Raw genomic sequence first — 23,253 nt, forward strand, 5'->3', positions numbered from 1 at the left:
TGTTGCCATGACATTGCCTCGACGACGAGTGAGGTGGGGGTGGGTTTCTTACCAGTGGCGACCGCTGCCGACACGGTGACTCAGCAGTGTCAACAGAGCCGTGTGATCGGCATCAGAGCCGGTTTTGTTTGAAAGTGGGACACTCAGTGAGACCGGAAGACAGACAGACAGACGGACAGCGGCTGCTTCAGCCCGAACAGTGGGAGAATAATGGATTGGCTGAACTGTGACCAGTGAGAAAGCATTAGGATAACTGAACTGAAAGAGGGACACAAATACTAAATCTGTCCACTGTCACCGACATTATTTTGTTATTCCGACCTGTGTATTTTGCACTACTTAGAAACACACACGATGCTCTCTCCATCTGTTCGATGGATCAGAGGATTTTAGATCTGCAGTAAATGTGTAGCTGCATGAGACTGACTGAAATCCAGTTTGGTTTGAACAGAATGTGTGTTTAAAAAAAACAAAAACAAAACAGAATAAGACACTAAAAAGAGACTATCTCTGATGTGCTTCTTCTATCAGTCACCTTTCCTGTTCTCCAGTTTGTGAAAGAAGCACATCATGCACCATAAAACAGCAACAGAAAGGACAAAAACCTCAGGCAAAACAGTTAAAGTTTTAAAAACAAAGCAATTCAAAGGTATTTTTCTTAGTCTGAAAGCAGGAAGGACACAGAGGGAGGCTGGCATGCAACAAAAGATCAAACATTCCTACCCAAAGTGCTCGGAAAGTGTTGCTTCAATAATGCAGACCCACCAAGGGAACCAAGGACACATGTCTAACTGCATTACAGTGACTTTCCTGCTTCACACTGCACCTACACAGACAAAGTTTTGCTGCAGTCCTGGCCTCAGGACAAAAAACTGTGCTTCCACATTTCACCAGAAGAGGGCAAGACAGTCACAGGAGTAGGCTGAAAGAGTAAACTGAGGAGGTTTTACTTTACAACTAGTCCAAGATTTTAAAAAAATTAAATAAATTGAAATGACATTTCTTTATGAAAAGATGCTTCCAAGGGTTAAGGCGGGTTCAGGTCAGAGCTAAACATTGTCTTTGGCTTAAAGTTGTGGCTACAAAACTGACAACATCCCTCCACTTGTCCTCAGTCCCACTTTTCTTACTTTTGCTGTCTATTTTCTTCTTCCTCGCTCATCAGTGTCACACTCTCACCCTTCTGATGCTGCCCCTATTTCTCCACGCAAGTTTGACATCAGCTGTTTTAGAGGGGAGCTGATGGAACGAGTGCTAATTAGATGACAGGAAGAAATGGTGTATCCAACACTGACTGGAAATGAGGGGCTGCTTTTGTCTAATTGTGTCTCAGTGTGTCAGAGCCTGTGAGTTTATGTTTATAACCAGCTCACTGGGAGTTCGCTCTGTGAGCTGGAGTGAAACCAGCCAACAAATATCCTATTCTTCTAATGTTCACTCATTTCCAATAACTCATCTAGACACAGTAGCTGTTATTGACTTGGAGACAACAGCACGATATTTCCTGTAATAACTGGTCATTCCTCAGCAATATTTAGACTAACAACAACTCCTTGTTATAAGCATACTTATACTCTGAGTTAGTTTTACTGCTGCTTGGTTACTGAATCAAACCACGGTGTCAGATAAGCTGTTTGTCAAGGGAAACTAAGAAGTTTATTTCTGTTTATGTTCCCCTGGGTGTCCAAAGATGGCCCGTCAGACAAACCCACTGCATGACACAACACAGCAGAAACTGAGTCTGCAGTAGACTCTAGTGTTTGTGTGACTCTGGTTTCCGTAAAAATACATCCAGTATGACAAAGTTCTGTCTTGGGACGTATCACTGAATTTAAAATTGCTCTGTGACACCCATCTGTGTGTGTGTGTGCGTGTGTGTGTGATGTTGCTCACACATCCAGCTGTGCCTGATGTGTAGTGACGGCAGCTGTCAGATGCCTTTGGCGCTAAAGCAGACTGTCACGTGGAGCTAATGTTAAGGATCACAGGCACACTGACAACACCTGGGTAACTGGAACAGAACTGCTCTGATGTACTGGACACAAATCTGGGTCAGAATGAATTTGGAAACAATTTTTAACCACGATTTTTGTATGTTCATGTTGACAGTAAATACATCTTTTAATAATTAAGCCTTATCCTCTTGTGCAACTAGATAGGTTTCACTTTTAGTTTCTAACACTAAAGCAGAGCTGATGAGCTGAAAGGTCATTCTCTAGCTCCAGTGTTTTATTGAAGGAGTTTAAAAATCATAAAAGGTAATAATAATAAAATAATTGACAGATGAACTGACAATGAAGATAACAGGTTACAGCAGCACTAGCTTTTAGCACAGGCTGTGTGTTTTATGACTGTGGTGATCCAGCTTAAAATAATTTTAAGTGCTTAACAAATATGTGGTGAAGCTGTCCTCATTACACAAGAGCAAGTGAGAAATAATTCTATTTTACAAACAGTGCTTGACAACACATTAAGCCTAAGGCATGTTTAAATATGAAAATCAGTGTTAACAGCAACATTTGCTCTGTCTGTTGTCTCAGCCTAGCTGCAGTGAAACCTTTGCAGCTGTAGCTCATTTGAGTTACAGGCAAACATAAACACAGACAGATTGCATGTTGTTAACCTACTGAGCTGCAGCGTGGCCCACAGATCTTTGTGAACAACCTCTTGTCTCCTCCTGACTTCTTAATCTACAGCTACTGGATCTGTGCTCACTGTGTCAACAGACTGGCTGGATGTCACTGCGTGCCAGCAGGTAGCCTGGAGGCCAGTGTTTATACTGGCCCATGTTTGAACTATATACACACACATACCTGTTAACACCCTGCACACCTGAGCGCCCACAAACATACCAGTCGTGACACACACAATGAGCACATGGGAAATAAGGAGCAATGATGTCACCCAGTATGAAGCTCAGAGCAAAGGGCACCTGTCTATCTTTATCCACCTCTCTTTCCTGTCTCTTTATCTTTTAATGTTCTTTCTCTTTGTCTCATGAGCTTATTTTCTATCCAACCTTTCTTTCTTAATCTTTTTCTCCCTCTTAGCAACAGCTCTGCCTTTTCTCTGTCTGTGTTTGCCTCTAAATCCCAGCTGATAGGGTGGAGGTTAGCAGAATCAACAGTCCTGGCCAAGAGTCAATAGATTATGTAGAACACATTGCTATTTCACGCTCTTTTCCACTTAAGGACACAGTGTTGGGACCTCATAACTGTTTAATTTAACAGCAGCACATCCTCTTTCATATGCTCTCCCTTCTTCATCTCCTTCCACCCATCCTGTCTTCTGTCTCACCGTCCCTCCTTCCTCCCTCCTTCCTGTTTAACTACAGCAGTAAATATAAGAATAAAAGGTGTAGGGAACAGTGTAAGGGAACAGCAGTTATGCCACCTGGAGTCACTGCCTATGTGTGTTTTCTCTAATAATGATCATTAGCATCATTATCAATAAACCAATACAAACGAATGGAAGCTGCACTGAAAAATCCTCTCATCTCCTTTCCTGCTGCTCTCCCTCTTCATCTCTGACCTACATTTACGGGCAGCGGCTGGTCTGGCAGTGCCAGCTGATATAGAGTTACATCCACAGCCTGGGCGCTGTGACGACAGTTGCTCCAGAGTTATGGGGTCAGACAGACATTTCATTCCCGGGTCATGTGACAGAAATACCCCGCATTCTGCTCTCCTCAGAGTCCGTTCCGCCTGAGTGTGTGTGACACATGGCATACATACTGTACTTTACGGGCGTGATAGAAACGGCATGTTTGTACATGTGCAGATGTGACATTATGCACACGTGTGTGCAGCAAAGACAGCTGTCTGTGGCCTACATGCACAAAGGAGGCACTAACTACAAATAGCTAATAATTATAAAGGAGACAGTAAATCATTTCCCTTGTGGTACTGTGCATTGTTTCATTTACTGTGAAGGGAAGAGGTGTAGATCCCATTTACCTGTCAGGTATCAAGGCTTTATGCAGCTGCTCATTCAGATTCAGGATGCTGGCTATCTATAATTGAATACCTGCATTCCAGGAAACATTTCTGAATTCACAATCTCTATCAAATATTAATTCCAGACTCACATTCAGTGCATTCACTGCTTTGCTTTCCCTGTTAAACATGATGGAAGTCTGAGAGCAGCCGGACAGAGAGGAGAGATTTAACAAGCTGTAACTTTAGCGTGATTGCTAACAGTAATAAAGCAAACAGGCAGAACGATGCAGACAGATGCTCATCTATCGATGCAGCAGAGCAGAAGGCCGCTCAGACGGGGCCACGTTAACACTGAACACACAGGACTGATGAAACCACACTGTCTCAGCTCAGAGACGTGGAGGGAGAAGAAATAGACCAGAAGGAAGCGTTATTATAAATAAATATAGTCAGTTTTATCCCAGAAGACATGAGATAGAGAGGGTGCTGTGAATCACAGAGTGGGGCCTGTGTTTCATTAAGATAATATTCTGCTAAAATGATGTGAATAGATACCTGTAGGAAAATGAAAAAGATAGCGACAAGTTGAAAATAAAAACTTTCCTTTAATATCGATTTTGTTTATTTTGCTCTCTTGGTTTCCCTGCAGCTGTAGGAATGGGTCTGGTAATAAAATGAATCCCATTCAAGTTCCCAGGACATTTAAAAAGGATTTTTCTGAAGATATTTTTCTGCTTCTGCTAGATTTAAAATATACAGCCCAGCTCCTTTACAAGCTGAGACCTTTCAGTTTACTGGTTTCCAAATAAATGTTATATGAGAAGGTATAGGAGGCCAGGTTTTAGAACATTCATTTTATATATACTAGTCAAGCCCTTTGGGACATGTGTGAAAAGAACTTTACTCTAAATAAAGATATTTCATTTCTATTGAGGTTAAGAGACACGATGTCAGATGAAACCTAAGACCAAACCTGATGTGCATTTCCACAAAGCTGGAACAAACACACTGCAGGTTCAGTGGCTCATACCTTGATGAGATGCTTGTTGACCCATTTTGTGAAGGTTTTCTTCTGCACCCTGTCCCGCTCATCTGAAGACAAAGGAAGAAAGAGGGAGGTTAATTACATGATCCAAATCCAGCATGGATGCTGCAGCCAGCATGATTATTCACACACAAACACAAACACAAACACACACACACACACACACACATATTTAAATCCAGCTCAGTTCAGAGCTGCTAAACAGCCCCAAGGGAGACAGTTAGCGATGATGCTGTATTCACTCAGACAACTAACAGGCATTAATTTATATATTTGTATTGATTGTGTTTCTTCACACACACTTACAGTTAGTGTGTGTGTGTGTGCGTGTGTTAGTAGCAGCTTGTATTGGATTACTCCCTCTAACCCCTTTTGTTAACACACACTTTCATTTAATAAACTCAATAAAAGACACTAACACACAAGCAGGTGTAAGTGGAACCTGAAAGTGTTCTACACGTTTATCTTATTCAGCAGTGATACAGCCGTATAACATCTGATAGAAAGGCAAACAGTGGGGATGTTCTTTGAGTTCACGAACAACAACTCAAGGTCCTGTTGATAAGAACCTCTACATCTACAAACGTGGTGCTGCTGTCTTGACAGTGTGTGTTGCTTGGATGACATCATCCTGAGCACACAGAGGTTGTGTAAGTGAAGCTCGAGACGTCTTTCTTGTTTTCTCTCTCTCACTTGTTAGCTGGACTGAAATGGGACTGCTGCGTGTTTATAACTTTCTGTTTCTGGAGATCCCTCCGTTTTGCCGTTCAGTTTCTTTGTCTGACCTTTCTGTCAGTTTCTGTGTGTTTCTGTAGCCAGGCAGCTCCAGCCTGTGTTCTCCACAGGCCAGACGAGTGAGGCAGCCAGGCCAGGAATAGAGCCTGATGCTGAGCCACAACTGTGTTATCACCGCCTCCCCCCTCCTCCACCACCACCTACATCCCCACCTCCTCCACGCTAACGGAGCCACTCTTCCTCTCCAGCTTTCCTCTGCTCATTTCAGTTTGTCTGCGAGAAAACACAGACCCTCTCTCTTTTTCCCTTCTCGCCATTCTGTTAAATATCTGACTTCCTGCTGGACAGATAGTGAAACATCCTCTAAAGTGCTGCCATACCGTGTCTTTCATTTTTGTTTCTCATATCAAGACTAGCACACTGACAGACTAGGATTTTCCCTCCATCCTGTGAAACACATTCAGCTTCAGCCAATCAGAAAACAGCCCGCAGCAGGTACGTCCCTTCCTGCCTGTGGTTCATCAGCTGCCATGGTGAAGCCATGAGGGAGAGCAGCCATGGAGAAAGCTAGATGGTATCGCTTCCTCATTCTTGTTATCTTTCTCTCTCTCTTTATCTCACCCACACCTATATAAACACACTCACACTCTCAAGATTTCCACAGAGCCTCTAAACAGCTCAGACACCTCCAGCGATCGAGCTCCAAAAGTAGAAAGGATTTCCAAAGAGGAAATTCGATTTAGGTTTTAGTAGGTCAAATATCTCAACTGGATAAAACTCAAGGTCAATCTCAGCAGTGTATAACACAGACATACACATATGAGCACACACACACACACACACACACACACACACACACACGGCGACACACTGAGGAGTTTACATAGAGGGCAAGCCCCCAGGCAAAGAGCACATATTTCAACATGCTCTTGCAAAATAGTTTCACCACAGCAACACGCCTTGCTTCCCAAACCGGCCAGGGTAGCTGAGCTAGTTGAAATACTCAGGATTTCATGTTATTAGGTCACACACACACACACACACACACACACACACACACACACACACACACACACACACACACACACACACACATATATCGGTCACACACATTCACTACTGTGCCTGTGAAGACTCATCGGGTTCATCTAGGTGTGGTAATTAGGGTTATAAATCCATCATGTGTGATCAAGTATTATTATATTTACAAAACCAAAAGTGGAGACGAGATTTGTGAGTGACAGCCACAGAAAGGCGCTCATTCATCCACAGAGGAGGGCATTGTTAAGATGTGCACACCCTTTCGCATTCTGTCCAAACACAAAAAAAAAAAACATACACACACACATTCTGATGTCTCGCTCTTTGCCCTGACACCAGCAATGATTAATAGAGACCACACTTAGAATAACGGTTGTCACTCGCATGTGCACAAATAGGAACTGTTCAAACACACAGTGGAACACGTGCTGACAGGAGCCGCTCTGCACACTGACAGCATGTAAACAACGACTGCAAACACCGCACACAGCTACTCTGTGGGCATTTACACACACAAGTGCACGCATGTTCGGGCACACACTGACCTGCACAGCACATGAGTGAGTACAGGTGAGCATTGAGATGACATTCATCCCTGTAGTCAGGCCACATAGTCCACCTCGCTAATGTCTGTCCTCCTCCTGTAATCAGGCTTTCATTTGATGCCAGCAGTGCACAATCCGAGACAGAAGTCAGATAATTATAGTAGTAAGACGTCTCCAGCAACAAGCTGCCTCCACGTATCCACAGAGTGAAAGCTGCAGGGTGAATGTGAGCCACCAGCAGAACACCAGCAGGTACTACTAGTTTGAGGAGTCTCTTCTCTTCGGCTTAATCTCTCGGTGGTTTCACCCATTCCCTCTCTCCTCGCTCGCTGCCATGTCAGCCTCTCTCGGCCGGCCTTCTCCCTCTGTCCCTCGCAGTCTTTCCCAGTAGCAGTTGCTCTCACACGTGTGTGTGTCAAAGTCGGCAGCAGCTCCTCCCCTTTTCAGTCCTCCCTCCCTGTTTACTCCGTCACGTCCCTTCTACTTCCTCACCAGTCAGTGGCGCACTCTCTCTCTCTCTCTCTCTGTCACTTGTTCTCCTGCTCGATCGCTCTCTGCTTCCAGGCCACAACAGACGGTCTGTACTCAGACAGCAGCTGACGGTGGCTCTGCAGAGCTGCAGGGGTGCTTGCTCTGTTTATCTTTTCTCTGTTTTCTTTTCACAGCGCTTCTCCCTCGCTCTGCAGAGGTAAGCAGCTCTCTTTGCTGACATAAAGGATCCAGAGGGACAATTTTTCTTTCTTTTTTTTTTAAATTTTCTCTTTTTTTAGGTCACTGCCTGGAAGGACAGTTGATGCACAGTAAATCCAACATTTTCAGTTAACAGCTAAAGGCAGTTTTCCTTTTTTTTGGTTACAGGGTAGAACAGGATGAAGCATACTGCTGTGCAGATGGGACCGAGGCAGGTTATACCTTGCAGAGAGGTTATTAAAAATAAATTCTGCAAAAATATGATGTTTTCAGGTACCAAACATCCATTTATGATGTAATACACTTCAGTTTTCCTTAGATGCCACAAATGCACACATGCATTAAAACACCGTACAGGTAAAGATTGTACATGCACACACTTCTTCTGATTCAAGCTGACAAAAGCCAGATGCAGCTCTGTGACATCTCTGCTTCCTTGCTTTTAGTCCTGCTCCTTTTCTCACGCTTCCTTTCCTTAGGAGGCAAACACAAACTTTCCAGCTTTCTTTTGTGGGAAAAAAAATAAACAGCCCAGAGTCTTTACCTTTCCTGGTGATGTTAGCGCTGCCGCTTTCTGGGGAAAACAGAGGCAGACGCAGTAACTTGGGCTGGGATGACTTCAGTCTCATAAACAGAGGCCTTTTTTTTTTTTTTAATCTAATACTGAGAGGAAAACCAGCCCAACCAGGCTCATTCATCTCATTAGTCCATGTGTGCCTTGTGTGTGATGAGCGAGAGAGAGAGAGATGGGAGATGATGAGGACGTACATAATAAAGAAGAACCGTGGTCATATTTCTGGCTTTGATCCAGGCTTGTGCTTTTCAGGCAGAGCCAATAAACAGAGAGCAGTGAATACGAGGCCTGTGTGTGCCTTTAACTCACACTGCCCGGTGCTGAAAACATCATCCATCCATGGCCAGAAAAATGCACTGTCCAGATCTGCTTCCTGTCACAGATGACAGCCTGAACTCATATGAAACACCCTCTCTCAGCCTTCCCTTCTTACTTGTTCATTGCTGTGTCTCAAAATAGCTCCACCAACCCAGACAGCGCCAGCACAGTTTTGAATAATTTCTGCACTGTCATGTTTTTTTCCCAAAAAAAAAAAAAAAAAAAAAAGATCACAGAGCCAAGGATCAGCAGAGTGTAAACAATGAGTCTGGACCAGCTAAAAGCTCAGCTGTGGCCACTGAGTCCCGAGGAGGTCATGTGACCTGGCCAGGCGTCTCATCACAGCACAGGTTCTGATATGATAGCAGCTCCTGACGGTTAAAGCAGGTGTACTGTGTGTCGATACAGTACAGGTACGCACACACACCTCACCAGGTGAGACAGGGACTCACACACTCTTACAGCCACATCAAGCTCAGACAGTGTAACACAAGCTCCTCCTCCTCCTCTCTGTTCCCTCCACAGACAGCGTCACTCCTTTATCTCCATCCCTCCTTCTTTTAGGTCCTCTTCTTCTTTGCTCCCTCTTGCCTTCAGATTCTTCCTCTCCTCTTTGCTTCCACAGTGAATCTCTCCTCTCTTTTCATCTCTAAGGGACCGTCAACACTAAAAATACCAGACGGAGCTTACGCCTCTAATACCAGGCAGCGTGCTTATCCCTCGCTCCCTCCTTCTCTCCTGTTATCACCTCTAATCTCCCTCTCTCCCTCTCTCTTCTGCCCCGTCTTCCGGTGTTCTGGCTTCCTCCTCTTATGATTAAATTAAAATTAAAAGGAGGAAGGGATGTTTCCAAGTAGCCTCCTTTTCCTCTTTTAGTCCATCATGTCATCTCCCCACTCTGTCTCTTTCCAGTCCTGTTTCAGCTTCTCTTTCAGCCGGGCAGTCTCCCAGGGTTCATTCATCCCCCTCCCTGGTGACACTCAAAGGCTGGCACCAGCCTCCTTTCCTCTTCTTTCCCACTTCATTCTTCCTTTCCCTCCACTTCTTATCCCATTTTTCTCTCACAGCTACGAACACTGCATGCTAAATGCCCGTAGCGCAGAACAAGAGCACCCCAGATCTGAACAACAGCTGACCGAAGGAGACAAGTTTTTGTGGGACATTTAAACCATTCTTCTGAAATTTCCAATATTAAATCTTAAATATCCAGACTTTCTCGCTCCGTCCTTGGTAGTTTATATGTCCCAATTACACACTAACCAGCTGTCCAGGTCGCCACAAGCCCTGTCATCAGATTAAGACCAGATTCAATCTGCCCACCTGTGGCCACACTGACACACCCGATGGCTTAAATGGAGCAAACAACTACATCAACAATAACAAACCAAACTTTCTTCATGTAAAACTGACCCAAAATCACACAAGACACACGCACACACACAAAAACCACAACAAAAACAGGTCAGCTCTGTCTGGCTGCCAACAGAGCAAATCCAAAGTCCACGTGAATAAGTGAAGGTGATTCAGAGTGAGTGTGATTTTTACTGACCCACATGTGACCCACTGTATCTGTCTGGGGGTCACGACATTAAAGAGGCCTCGATTTGCTTTCATTTCAGTACATTTATTTTTCTATTCTTGTAATTTAAAGTCTAAAGCTTTCAAAGAAAGTATAAACCACCATGATTTACATGTTGTGTAAATTTTAACCACATCATGTACATACAGCGTGTACTGCTACACACCCACACACACACACACACACCCTTCCATGCTTGGTCTACCACTCTGCACACACTGCAGCTGCGTCACACATCACTTGCTCATCTCAAACCCAGAGACAAGATCACACAAGCAAGTAAACACGAAAGTCGAGTTTGACTCTTCATTAAAGTCTGGTCGCAAAAATCAGTCACGCGGACATGTCCCTAAAACCGCAAACTCACTGTGAGAGACACACACCCATTTTAAAAAACACTGCATGAAGTTACGGTTTAATCTACATAAAACAGAGACATCAAAGAGTTTTAATATGAACTGCTGAGAAAAATATTTAGTGACACACATGACCCTGGACAGCAGGCAGGTGTCCACAACTGTCCAGCCTCCTGATCCACAGGTGAAGTTTAATGGACACAGCTCCCTCCACTGACCATATATGTGGACAGCATGTCCAGTACGGCTCGTTCTGTATTAGGATACAGTACAAAGACTTTCTTCCCTTCCCTGTCTGATTCATTCCCCCCTTGTCTGTTTTAGCACCACCAGACTCCAGTCATCATTGCACTCACTGCCCTTTCACTGCCAATCGACCTCATTGATCTGCAATGTTATGTCATGCCAGATATTCCTCCCCTGGTGAATCCGAGCCAATCATTGCATTCAGATAAAATTAGGCACGTGTCCTGAACCAAATGCCTCGTCTACCTATGATGACTAAACTCAATTTTTCCAGTGATAGCTGGAGCTGCACTAATACTAACGCTATACTGTAGATTACCAACAGATACTGAGCAGATGTATAAAAGGTCAGAATAAACATCATGTAAAAAAATAGTTTGGATAATAAACACAGGGGGACAGGAACTTTAGAGAGTTATATACTGATCAGGCATTCATCATTGTATCAGGCTTTAAATAAGTATTAGCACAAAAGCCAAATGGAATCTGTTTAATTCTGCAAGAACGTGCCGTTACATCAGTGTTTACCATTAACTATGAATAATTAGACACATGACGGGACTGAGCAGCTTATTGGCAGCACAGCAACTCGTTGTGTTTGGTGTAGAGAATGTAGTCATAAAACTAAGACACAGACGACCAACGACACACACACAGAGGCTGTAGTCTCCAGGTTGAATTACATGGATGTGACAGCATGATTCAAAAGTCCCATGAAATATAACAGCCTTTCTCTACAAAGAGCCAAATATGGAAGATTCAGCTCCACTGACTCATAGAGGAGAGACAGATACAGCAATCAAGTCCTGAAGCACAAAAAGCATAAAAGCAGCGTCTCACTGTAACAGGAGTTGAAACAGGAGAAACCTACATGCTCTTTACAGCAGCACAAGCCGCTTTACATTCCACTTAAACTAAAATAGATGCTGCAGCAAGCTGGGAAAGCTTTAGCATCATGCTAACGCTGCACAAGCATATTAAAGCAATGCAGATGCTGAGCTAAATGCTAAAGACAATTAAATGAAGAAGCTGATATGCTAACAGAGTGAAGTATCTATTGCTTAAATGACGTGGCGGGGGGGTGGAGTCTAATCAGGAAGCAAATGCAGTTGATGTCAACCGCCCTCCCCCCCACCGCCCCCCGCCCCCCCAGAGATAAATTACAGCAGAAGTAGAGACAGAAAAAGGAAACAGAGGAGGAAAATGTTTAGCTTATCGTCCCCTCTCAGCAGCAGATGGACAGAAACACCTGAGGTTACAGTTTACCTTGTTCAAAACTGGGTGTATGACGACGACGGCGGCGACGGTAAAACCAAAATCCTGCTGCTGTCAAGAAGTGAAACGTCACCACTAGGATGGGCGTGATAACCGTGGGGTCTGTTAGAAAGTCCATCTTGGTTAACTGACTGATCCGCAAGTGGCCAGGAATGTTTCTCTGCCTCCCGAACTCCCACAAAATGTCACAAAAATCAACTGGAAATGTCAAGAAAGTCCACAAATAAACCACAAAAGTAATAATGACTGCCACTCAATTTACTGCAGGCTTCCAGGTAAACTCCCAAAGCAAGTGGCATCCATGAAGGAGAGATTTTCAATAAAGTTTGTGAATGTCAGTCGGCAGAATCATGAGGATCCTTCTCCTTTCACGTCTGCAGTTTTGACCGAAGACAAAAAACGTCCTTCCTGTCCTCTCTACAGCATCTCTCTTCTTTCAACACATAACTACTGCAGCTAAAAACTTCTGAGTCCTTCTCTCCATTCAGATGCCCTCCCTCTTCCCCCCCATGACTCTCTCTCTCTCTCTCTTTCTCACTCTCTTTCAGTCCCACTCGCTCTCTCACACTCTAACAGTGAATTCCATTCCCCTGAAACAAGCGACCAGACTGTAGCCGTTGCTCAGCGCACCGTTAGAAAACCGGTAAATAAATGAATTGGGAAGAAACAGACGGAAATGTGTATGTGTGTGTGTGTGAGTGTATGTGGTTTCCTCACATTCTCAGAAGGAAACCACATGGGAGATACCCCTGTACTAATCTTCCTGTGTATTTGATGTTAATCATTTTATTTATTTGTATACAATCTTGTTACATCAACTATTTTATGTATTTGAATGCATACATGTTACACTTGCATACAACTGTCTTGTCAGTGTGGACACATGTTGGCAGCAGTTTGTGGATGGTGTGTGTGTGCGTGTGAATGTGCATGTTAGGGAAGACTGTGCGTGTGTTTGTGTGTGTGTGTTTACCTCCGTTGCTATGAGTGAGCAATGCATCCTGGCTGTGATATTTATTTATGGCTATCTTTGAATGATGTCTGCTGACTGTGACAGCGTGTTCGAAAGCTTCAGACAGAGAGGCGATAAAACCAAGGTGGTCATAACTGTGTGTGCGTGTGTGTGTGTGTGTGTGTGTGTGTGTGTGTGTGTGTGTGTGTGTGTGTGTGTGAAGCTAGAGACAAGAGACATTATAGCGTGATTCAGCATGATTCAGGCTGCAGACTGAAAGGCAGGGGGTCTTAGAGTTATTCTGACCTCGCAGAGGATGGTGGGTATGTGGGTGTATGTGTGTGTGTGTGTGTGGAGTCAAGTTATCATCTCCACTCTGAAAAGAAAGCCGCTGACATTTTAGTCCTAGCAACCTCCATACAAATACACAATCAATGATTTAAAAATACGTTAGTGATTTTGAAGACGCATGTTTCTATTCACCGGAGAACAACAATAATCTGACAGGAAAGCAATCATGTAGCATCTACACAATTATTGCAGACCATCCCTGTGGATATTCGGAGAAGGCAGTAATGAGTTTCTTTCCTATTAGTCATTTCCTGATCAACACAATTACCAGACAATATGAGGTAATGGAGATGTGATCCTGATGCCAGCTGTTGATCCAGTGCTTTCCAACACTGAGGCCCAGCTGCTGATATCCCACTGCACCAAAACTACATTACCCAGAATACTTTCTGTCCCAAAATTACCTCCGTACCCGGACAAAAGGCTTGTACTTTTTGTAAATCTACTAAAAGTTCAAATTTGTAAAAAAAAAAAAAAGTAAACAACTGAACTACATTACCCAAACTCTCTCTCCTACAATAACCAAATGCTTAAACTCCCAAAACAAACAAAAAATGTTTGTGAAGTGTGTGTGTATTGATTAGAAAAAGAGGAGAAAGAGAAAGCACAGAAAACACATGACAAACGAAAATAAATAAATGAAAATATTTAAAAATCAAAATGGAAAACTGTGATTGAGAGGGAGAAACGAGGGAACAAACAAAAAAAAGAGTGAAAACACTGAGAAACAGTGAGTGAGAAACAGGAAATACAGCAACCACATGTCTCTTGTGGTGAAGAGTGTGTTGCCGCCACTGTGGGGCAGAAGAGACCAACACGTATGTGTTTGGCTTCACAATATATCACTTAAACCACTGACCAAAAGTGTCACATCGCTGAAACCAATATCAGACAACTCTTCTGATTTTAACTGCCTCTAACTGTGTGTTTCATATCGTTATCAAATGCTTCATCACCCGTGAACTCACAAACCTCCTCCTTAAGAGTTCACATCTACAAATACTCTCAACCAAACCCGTATCACAGTCAACCTGCGCTGGCATTTCACTTCACAAATTCACAAAACACAAATCATTCAACACGTAATTTGTCTGTATTTTTCTTCGTCTCACGTGGCAGACTGGCACTGTTGCAGCCAGGGTGCAACAAAGCCCGGGGATGATGTCAGACTACAGTATAAGCCCACAACACAAGACGGAGGAACGAGCGGAAGAAAGATGGACGGATAAGAAAAAAAGATGCAAGAGTGTGGGAAGCATCAGGGGAGGAGGACAGAAACGACAGTGTTATTGTAAGGCTTGCTGTTGTATTGGCTGTTTGTGTTGGTTAGTGAATGACTCTTTTCATTCAGATATCAGAGAGAAATCTCACACTCACTGCCTCACACACATACACACCAAAAAAACGGAGAGAATGACAAAGACACGCAGACACAAAAACACACACAGCCTTTTGTGACTGATGTGTACAGGCTCACTACTGTCTCTGCTTTCACTGTAGTAGCATAATATAATCCGCCTGGTGCTTTTACACAAAAAAAAACCCTGATAGACCATCAAAGTACAGACAATTCAATTATGTGGATCTCTCTTATATTGCTCTACTTTTCTATATGATGCTGCTATTCACTTGCATGTGTCCTCCTGTGTTTTTAATGCTGCAGCCTGTCTCTCCCTCCCCCAGTACAGCTCAATTCTCCCAGTCAGCATCCTTTACATAGATAGCCTGGACGCCAGCAAGGTCACCCTGACACACAAACATTCCTCCTACCAACTACAGGAGGGAACAGGAAAAAATATGTTGATAAAAGGCAGAAATATGCTTTTATACTTTTATACTTCTGTGCACAGAATTGCTGCCCTTTGCCTGCACATGGCATTACGGTGAGAAACAAATTTCTCTCCTCACACTCTGAGAGATGCATGCAGTGGGAGCCATAAACTGTATCTGCATATGGAAATGAACCACAAGCCAAGCACACAAAAGAACCATGTTCACGCATGCTGCAGAAACAGTACAGCACAGTATATGACCATAACAATGTCTCGTGCCTGTCCCTGACCCTGATGAATAACATGAAACTACATTTACATTACTTTTATTAATCTGCCAGACGCTTCTGTCCGAGGCGACAACGACGATACTGTCGGCCAATGAAAAGTTCATGGTAACACCCTGTTTAACTTCAAGTTATGCAGCATAACAGCTGTGTGAGGACGATGCCAAATGCAGGAGGAAACAGGAAAAAAATATGTTGATGAAGGACAGAGGGGAGGATGAGCAGAGGGAGCAGAGAGAGCAGGATGAGGAAAAGGACAGTCACATCAGAGTGATGAATCCTCTAACCTTGGACTTTCATGTCCACGTAGCCACAACAAAAATTACAGCCTTCCAGCCTCCTCCTCCTCCTCCTCTCGCTCGTCCCTTCAGTCCCTCTGACAGTGCTGTCTGCCATGACTGAACTCGATCACCTCTACATTCCATATCATTATTTTTTACATCATAACACAGAAACTGACAAAGCTGTGGTAGTTTAGTGTTGAGAATAAGAAACATTATCAGACTTAATAAGGTAAAATGTTCTTCCTAACAAACCAAACGCTTCAGTAATCACTGCTGTCTGAAATCATGAAAAGATACTGGCTCTGAATCAGCTCGTGAGATAAAGAGTTGCTGTACTGCTGTACAACATCTATTCTGAGACTCTGGTCATCACACAGCTGCACGTGGTGTGACCGTGACACATCACCATTGCTTGCCAGCCTCCAGCACTGTTCCCCTGCAGCTGCGTGACCTCTGACCTCTCCACTGGTGACATGCAGCAGAAACACTTCCTGTCTGGAAACTGAAGCGGCCACGAGAGTCCTGACCTGCCATTCCGGGGCTCAGCCCTTCACATAACACTACCAAGAGGTTTCAGAAATAATACAGCACATACAAGGAAAGTGGAACAAGGTGGATGTGGACGAGAGGAAGAAAATACTTGTACATGTTTTGATAAAACATTTCCATAGTACAGTGAGGCACCTGGCTGTCTAGTGCTCAGCCACTGAAATACACACAGCGAAATGTTTTCTGGCACGGTGAGAGTGATGGAGATGTGATTCTGTTTGCAGTACAATGATAAAGGGTTGAATTATAGTCTGCAGGGGAAGGTGAAGCCACTTTGAAATTCATCCAAAGTTGAAGCCAAACTCCACTGCAGTATCAAACTCTGCAGTTAGGGGGCAGTCTGGTTCCAGATACAGAGCTGCAGAACCCAGTTTCCCTCCAATGTTGCAGCATTGATTTTTTTTGTATTTAGCTGAAAATCCCAAAACAAAGCTCAGTCTCCTCCTCCCGGATCCTGGTCCAGTAAACTACTGTTTATCCAAACTCTTCAGTCTGTTAACTTTAGCAAAGTCTGCATCAATTCACTGGTATTATAAGTTACCAGACCAACAAAAACTCCCACCAGGCAAACTGTGGAAAATAATTATAAGCTCAAACTGGTGTTCATTGCTCAGTATAAGAAGAGCACAATCAGTAAAACATTTACACACAGAGACAGTGTAGCTCTATCCAGACAAATGGATTTGGCATCGCTGGGTCAAGCAGACATGAGCAATGAACCTCAGACTGTTAGCTGTTGGGGCATGGATAATGGCACAGCGAGGGGCCGGGCATCATGATCACTGGACCCGATCGAGGCTTCACTGGCAATCCAGTCAACTGAACTGCATAAATTATATCATCTAGGTTACTAAGATGTCAGAGGTTCTTACAAGTGCATGTCTGAAATTTATTGTGCACGTCTGTATTTTATTTTGTTATTAGTTCCCAAGCATGCAGGCAACAAGCAGCCAGTGGTCAGCAAGTAACATTTTGGCAGCGTCCACTGTGACCTACTGTGGTCTCTTTCAGTGTGTGATGAACACATCAACGTCTCCCAGTTCTCTTACTGCTGACAGTTAAGTAAGTCGTGTTTTGACAGGAGAACTAAGCAGATCACTACACCCGTTCAAAAGAGCACACAGGAAGAGAGCCAGGAGTCCTCAGTCAGACAGAGAGACAGTCAGTCAGACAGACAGCGATACCCCGAGATGCCATTAAGAGATTAGAGGACAGGAGAGGAGGATGAAACAGGAGAGGATAGAGGAGCGTGGCCCCCAGATAGACTAACAAGGATGGATTAACAGGAGTTGACTTGAGGACGCACACAAATACACACAAAGCACAAAACACGGGGTGCTAGACTATTACTCAGGAGATGACAGTGCAAGTGATGAACAGTGGGAAGTTGACCCATCTGGAGACAGACTTGAGGTCAGACTTAGAGTTTCCCAGCCACTGCTTTAACTGGTAGCTCAAAGAGAGAACATTTATCTTGTGAAAGCTCCCTTTGTCTAACAACAGCTCTAATCTGTGTTCATTAAACACAGGTTGACTCTGTGAAAGGCAGCCATATTTCCATCTCTTCTCATCAGCAAACAATGATGACAATGACATGACGACGACATTTCCCAAAAACCTGAGAAGCAGTTTTCTGGTTAGCTGCGTTTCAGGAAATGACAGGGGTTTTCTACGCAGAGATAAAGCCATGAGACAGAAATGAGGAAAAAGTCTTTGGGCAAGTACATTTGAACTCTGGGAGTCAAACTGGGTCACGGACCCTGCTGCTGCGGCTGCTCAGTCCAAAAACGTCAAGAGAGCAACTCTGTTTCTGGAAGCCTGAATTCCTGCATAGAAAAATTAACTTGGCTGAGAAAACAGGAAAAGTTTCTGGGCCTACACACCCAAAAAACTGAAACACACACACACACACACAGACACACACTGGCAAAGCTCTTGTTTTCAGGAAACAAAGCCCAATATCCCCTGTCCTCTCCCTCACCCTGCGTAATGAAAGCAAAGAACAAAGACTTGAGCAGTTAATATCTATGCTCTATTCCCCCTGGGTCTCACTGACACACACCAAAAATAGATTGTTTGAACATATATATGATATCAGGCATAATCAGTTATAAGGCAGATATCTGCTTTATAATTGAGAGTAATAATTTCAGTTGGTATGAATGATACAAATGAAAAAGAGCAGAGCGAACAGTGACATAAAACTGGAGCTTCTGTTTAGAAACAAGCGAGGTCAACATGTGAAAAACAAACCAAGAAAAAACATGCACCTGCTCAGTGAAGCACATAATTATGCAAAGATGGATCTCACACTGATATCTGTTGGTTAAACATAAAGCGAGAGCAGCAGACAGTTTAGCTTAGTTTAGCATAAAGATCAGGAAACAAGCATAGACTTCTGGAGGTCACTGCTCCCTCTGTTTCCTGCCTTTGTGCTAAGCTAAGCTAAGCTAAGCTAATGAACTCCTGGTTATAAATTCACATTCATAGTTCAGACATGACAGTGGTGCTATAAAGAGCCTACTATTCATTATCATGGCTAATTTGCTGTATGCTGAATGTTATACGTTGGTGTTTGGTTTGTATGCAAAATAAGATCTTAGCCTGGCAGGAAGCAGGAAATCCAAATGACCTCTGTGACCTGTCCCTGTCACCGGCTGATTCTCACCATCAGGCTCAGGAGCAGCATGAAAACACTGATGCTGACCTCTGGAGCTTTAAGTGCCCGGTCACAGTCCTGCTCAGGGTAAAGGCCAAGGGTCATGTTTGTGTCCGTGTGTGTGTTGACTTCAGGGTGAGTATGTCACTTAGGTAATCTAATCACACAGTTTATAGACACACTTGAAGTCATCACTTTGAACTTGCTGGTTAAATTCACACCGTGGGATGTCCGGAAAATCTACAAAAACACAAACAAATACTTCCCTGCTACACCAAGGAAACTAGAGGAGTGAGGAGGAGAGGTAGGAGAGGAAGGGCTGTCACCCAGGATGGCACAGTAAAGAAGTGCATGGATAGATTGTGGGAAAGGAGGGAGGGGACGGACTTTGGAAGAGGGGGAGGAAAAAAGAGCGATAGATTTATGACCCCGTGAGAAAAAGAGAAACTTCGAACAAACTCTTCTGGTTTTAGGGCCTTAGTTAATGAAAGGTTAATGAGCAGGAGAAGGAAGGACGCAGGGAGCCAAAGAAAGTCATAGAAACAAAAAGAGAATAGCGGATTAATGAATGGGAAGAAGAAAAATTGTACTTTAATTGTGATGGATTGGTGACACGGAACGGGAAAACACTGACAGATAAAAGCGAGGGTGAGGTCCATACGAAAGCGCTCGGGCTAAAGAGGGTGAGATAAGGACAGAGAGAAGATCAAAGGCCAAGAAGAGATATATGTGAGACGAACAGAAGAAAGGAGAAAGTGAAAGAAAGGAATAGTAAATGTGAGCAGGGAGCAGGGAGTGACGAGAGAAACAGAAACAAAGAGAAGACAGCGAGAGAAAAAAGAGAAGTGAACTCCAGAATCTGTGTGGTTTTGATGTGAAAGTCCCACAGTTTTTACAGTAACGCAGGACTAAAGTTCTTTCCTCATGTTTTCATAATAGTGTCTGATTTCTAGATGGAGCCCTGTGATAGACTGGTGACCTGAACAAGGTGTACGCTACCTGTGTTAGCTAGGATTGGTTCTAGCCCTCCTGCGATCCTCAAGGATAAGCATAAGGTACAAGGTGTAAGGCATAGCTCAGGGATGGATGGAGGGATGGATTTCTGTGTTAGTACCAGAAATGTGCGGCACAGAATCTCAAACTCTGGGTATGTTAAAGAATCGCTTTGCTTTCATTCAGAGCAGAAAATGAATGAGAGATGCTAAAGAGGGTTAGGAGGAGGTGTGTTTGTGAGGGCCAAGCAGAAAGAGCAAGATATCTTTAGTGTCGTGAGAGAGACGAAGACGAAGAAGAAGAAAAACACTCAGACGATGAGGTCAGTGGATGGGAAAAGACGAGGCAGAGGGAGAAAGACAAAAAGTGAGGGAATGAAAGAGGCAGGGGCAAAGAATGTGAAGAGTGTACACAAATACAGGGGACCCTAACACATAACCACGGTAACCAGGCCCTTAATTTTAACCCCAGCTGTTCTCGTCACCATGGATACCTCTCAATTAGGACACCCCCTCCACACACCACCTCGTCCTCTGGCCTTTCATTGGGGCACTTGACCCGAGTTTGTGAAAAAGCTGTAATTATCAGGCTGTCAGAGGCGTCCGCGGGGTCCTCGCTGCCATGACGTCAACATTTACATTCAGCCTGGTAAAGGTCTCAGCGTTAGTGGCCTCTTTTTATTTAGGTTTTTTTTTTTTAACCCGATATCTCAAGATGACATGTGATCGTATCGGACTGTTTGATAAACAAATTAAGAAAGTGAAAACACTGTATTAGGACATTACAATAGGACACTGTTTACAACTGTGACTATTTTCAGACTTAAGACAATTTTCTTAAATATTGATCAAAGAAAAATACATTTGTCATCTTGTCAATGTAAATGCAAAGGTTTCTGTTCAAAGTAATGACAACTATAACCTCTGTCACAGTTTGTACTCCCCTCTGATAAATACTACACTTGTATACGCAGGTCTGCCTTTGACTCTGTCGGATGTCTTAATGGTTTTGGTGATAAAACTGTCCTGAAAACAGCTCGTTAAACGTATCAAGTAGCCTGGCTGTACAATAAAAAAAACTCCTTCTCGCTCATATAAAGCTTTGGCTATTATCCTATGGGCCCAACCTTTTTGTGTCTGTGTGCATGTTTTTATAACTGGGGGTGTTGTGCACACAGGCAGGTGCGAGTCTGCGTGTGGATTTCAGGCTGTTTCCCAGTCACTGGAGCTGTCAGTGAGTTAGTTCAGGCTTATCCATGTGACAGAGTGTAACTGAGAGACAGAGGAGTATTGTGTGTGTGTGTGAGGCAGAGGGGAAGCCAAAGACCACCTAGACTGACCATCAAACAAGAGGAGAGGGGAGGAGCGATCGTACATCACAGACAGGCGGAGGCTTCTCTTTCACTCTCACTAATGCCCTTGTGATACAAGGCAAGATCTTTTCATGATGTTCACACTCCGTGATCACGCACACATACCTTCACACACGCACATACACAAACTACAGCTCCTTTCACTACGTGGCAGAGCAGGAAATGAATGGGCATATCTTGGTTAACCCAGACGCAGCAGGAATGCGAATTGTGCCCGACGGGCACAACAGCGTGGAAAGTGATCAATGGCAGCCTTAATTGCTCCACATTGCACAGGTTCATTAGAGAATCAGGTAAGTTAAGACTTAGTCTGGTTACACGGAGGGACAGTAATCCTCTTTTAACAAGCTCATAGGGAGATGAGTTCAAGACCGGCATTTGAACATTTTGAGGAAACATGGGGTTTGGTATATAACTCCGTAACAGCCAGCTGCTGGTGGAGAAAGGGATGAGGCAGAAGAGAGGAGAGGAGAGGAGAAGAGAGGGAAGGAAAGACCAGTGGGACCAGTGAGAAAATTGTTAAATGTCCATTATTTTTCTGTCTGTGTTGATGTAAAGTTAAAGGAGAGGAGAGGAGGAGAGTGTTGACGGACTGTATTGATGGACTGAGGGATGTTCTATCTGCCTTTACTGTTTCTATTGACTGGTGGTTTGGCCCGCTGGGCTTCAACAACATCTAACTAGCGGACAGTAGTGGACAGCCTTCAATAAAACACACTCGCAGCACCTTTTAAAAAACTGAACAGATCGAAGCGTGACATGAGGCTGGGTGTGAAAAGTCAGTCCAGGTCAGTCTGTCAGTGACAAACAAACAACTGATGAAGCTGAAATTAGAAAAAGAGGAAGAGAATTTTTATAAAGTCCACAAAGCACAGATGTACAGTCACACCTAATTTACCTATGACTACACAAACACAACCACAAACAAAAGCCTGCTCCGTACCCCCACCCTATACACACAGCCTATGTAAACTCTGTTAAGATTATCTGCGTTTGTCTATGATCAAACAAACACACACGGGATGGAGAGAAATCCATGTCCCATTTCCAGCGTTGAAGACGCCCTTCAGCATCACAGCGTGTTTCTCAAACTTCAAAAGCTCTAAAAATAAATCTAAGAAAAAACGTTTTTTTATCCTGGAAATAAACCTGAGGGTCAAAGCAAAGACGGCAGACATGTTTTAGATTCTTCCAGGCAGCAAGAAACAACAGCATCACAAGTCTATTTTTCCTTCCCTGCTCACACACAAATATGTCCCCTCCATCATTTATAGCTTCTCTCAAATCTGACTGTGTGTAAATTACGGACTTGAGAGCAGCCGGCTCGGTATCATACTGAGATAACACTACGTTTCCCACGCTGCCCCTGTCTTCAGGAAGTGGAGCCAGCCGAGCTTTTCAAGGTGGAGCCTGCAGGCCCTGGTGGAGTCTGGGGACGACAGGAAGTAAACAGGAAGAAGGAGAACAGAGGGGACGAAGCTCCTTCTCACTGTGACAGCAGGAGGAGAGAACAGCTGAGACTCACAGTGAAAGAGAGACAGAATCCAGACCCTCGGGAAAATTTGTTGTTCTGTTTGTGGATAACAGATCCACATTTACACACAATGGAATTTACAATATGTCAATTAATCAATGCATATTTCACGTTATCAAAGGTGCATACGTATATACATTACACGTGCTCTTACAGGA

At 43.8% G+C, this 23,253-nt stretch overlaps 1 protein-coding gene across 17 annotated transcripts in view; it reads right to left on the reverse strand.

Annotated features, from left to right (window-relative positions):
• Positions 1-23,253, reverse strand: part of macf1a (microtubule actin crosslinking factor 1a) — a 199,781-nt gene that overhangs the window by 117,388 nt on the left and 59,140 nt on the right. For 16 of the 17 annotated variants that reach the window (XM_041054162.1, XM_041054161.1, XM_041054160.1 and 13 more), the window contains one exon: positions 4,969-5,030. In XM_041054162.1, coding sequence (XP_040910096.1) covers positions 4,969-5,030 — 62 coding nt within the window. Of the gene's footprint in view, positions 1-4,968; positions 5,031-7,304; positions 7,969-23,253 lie in introns of those variants that run through there. The other variant, XM_041054154.1, reaches the window with a different exon arrangement.

Source organism: Toxotes jaculatrix, chromosome 13 (assembly GCF_017976425.1).
Source record: "Toxotes jaculatrix isolate fToxJac2 chromosome 13, fToxJac2.pri, whole genome shotgun sequence".
Classification (NCBI taxonomy): Eukaryota; Metazoa; Chordata; class Actinopteri; family Toxotidae; genus Toxotes; species Toxotes jaculatrix.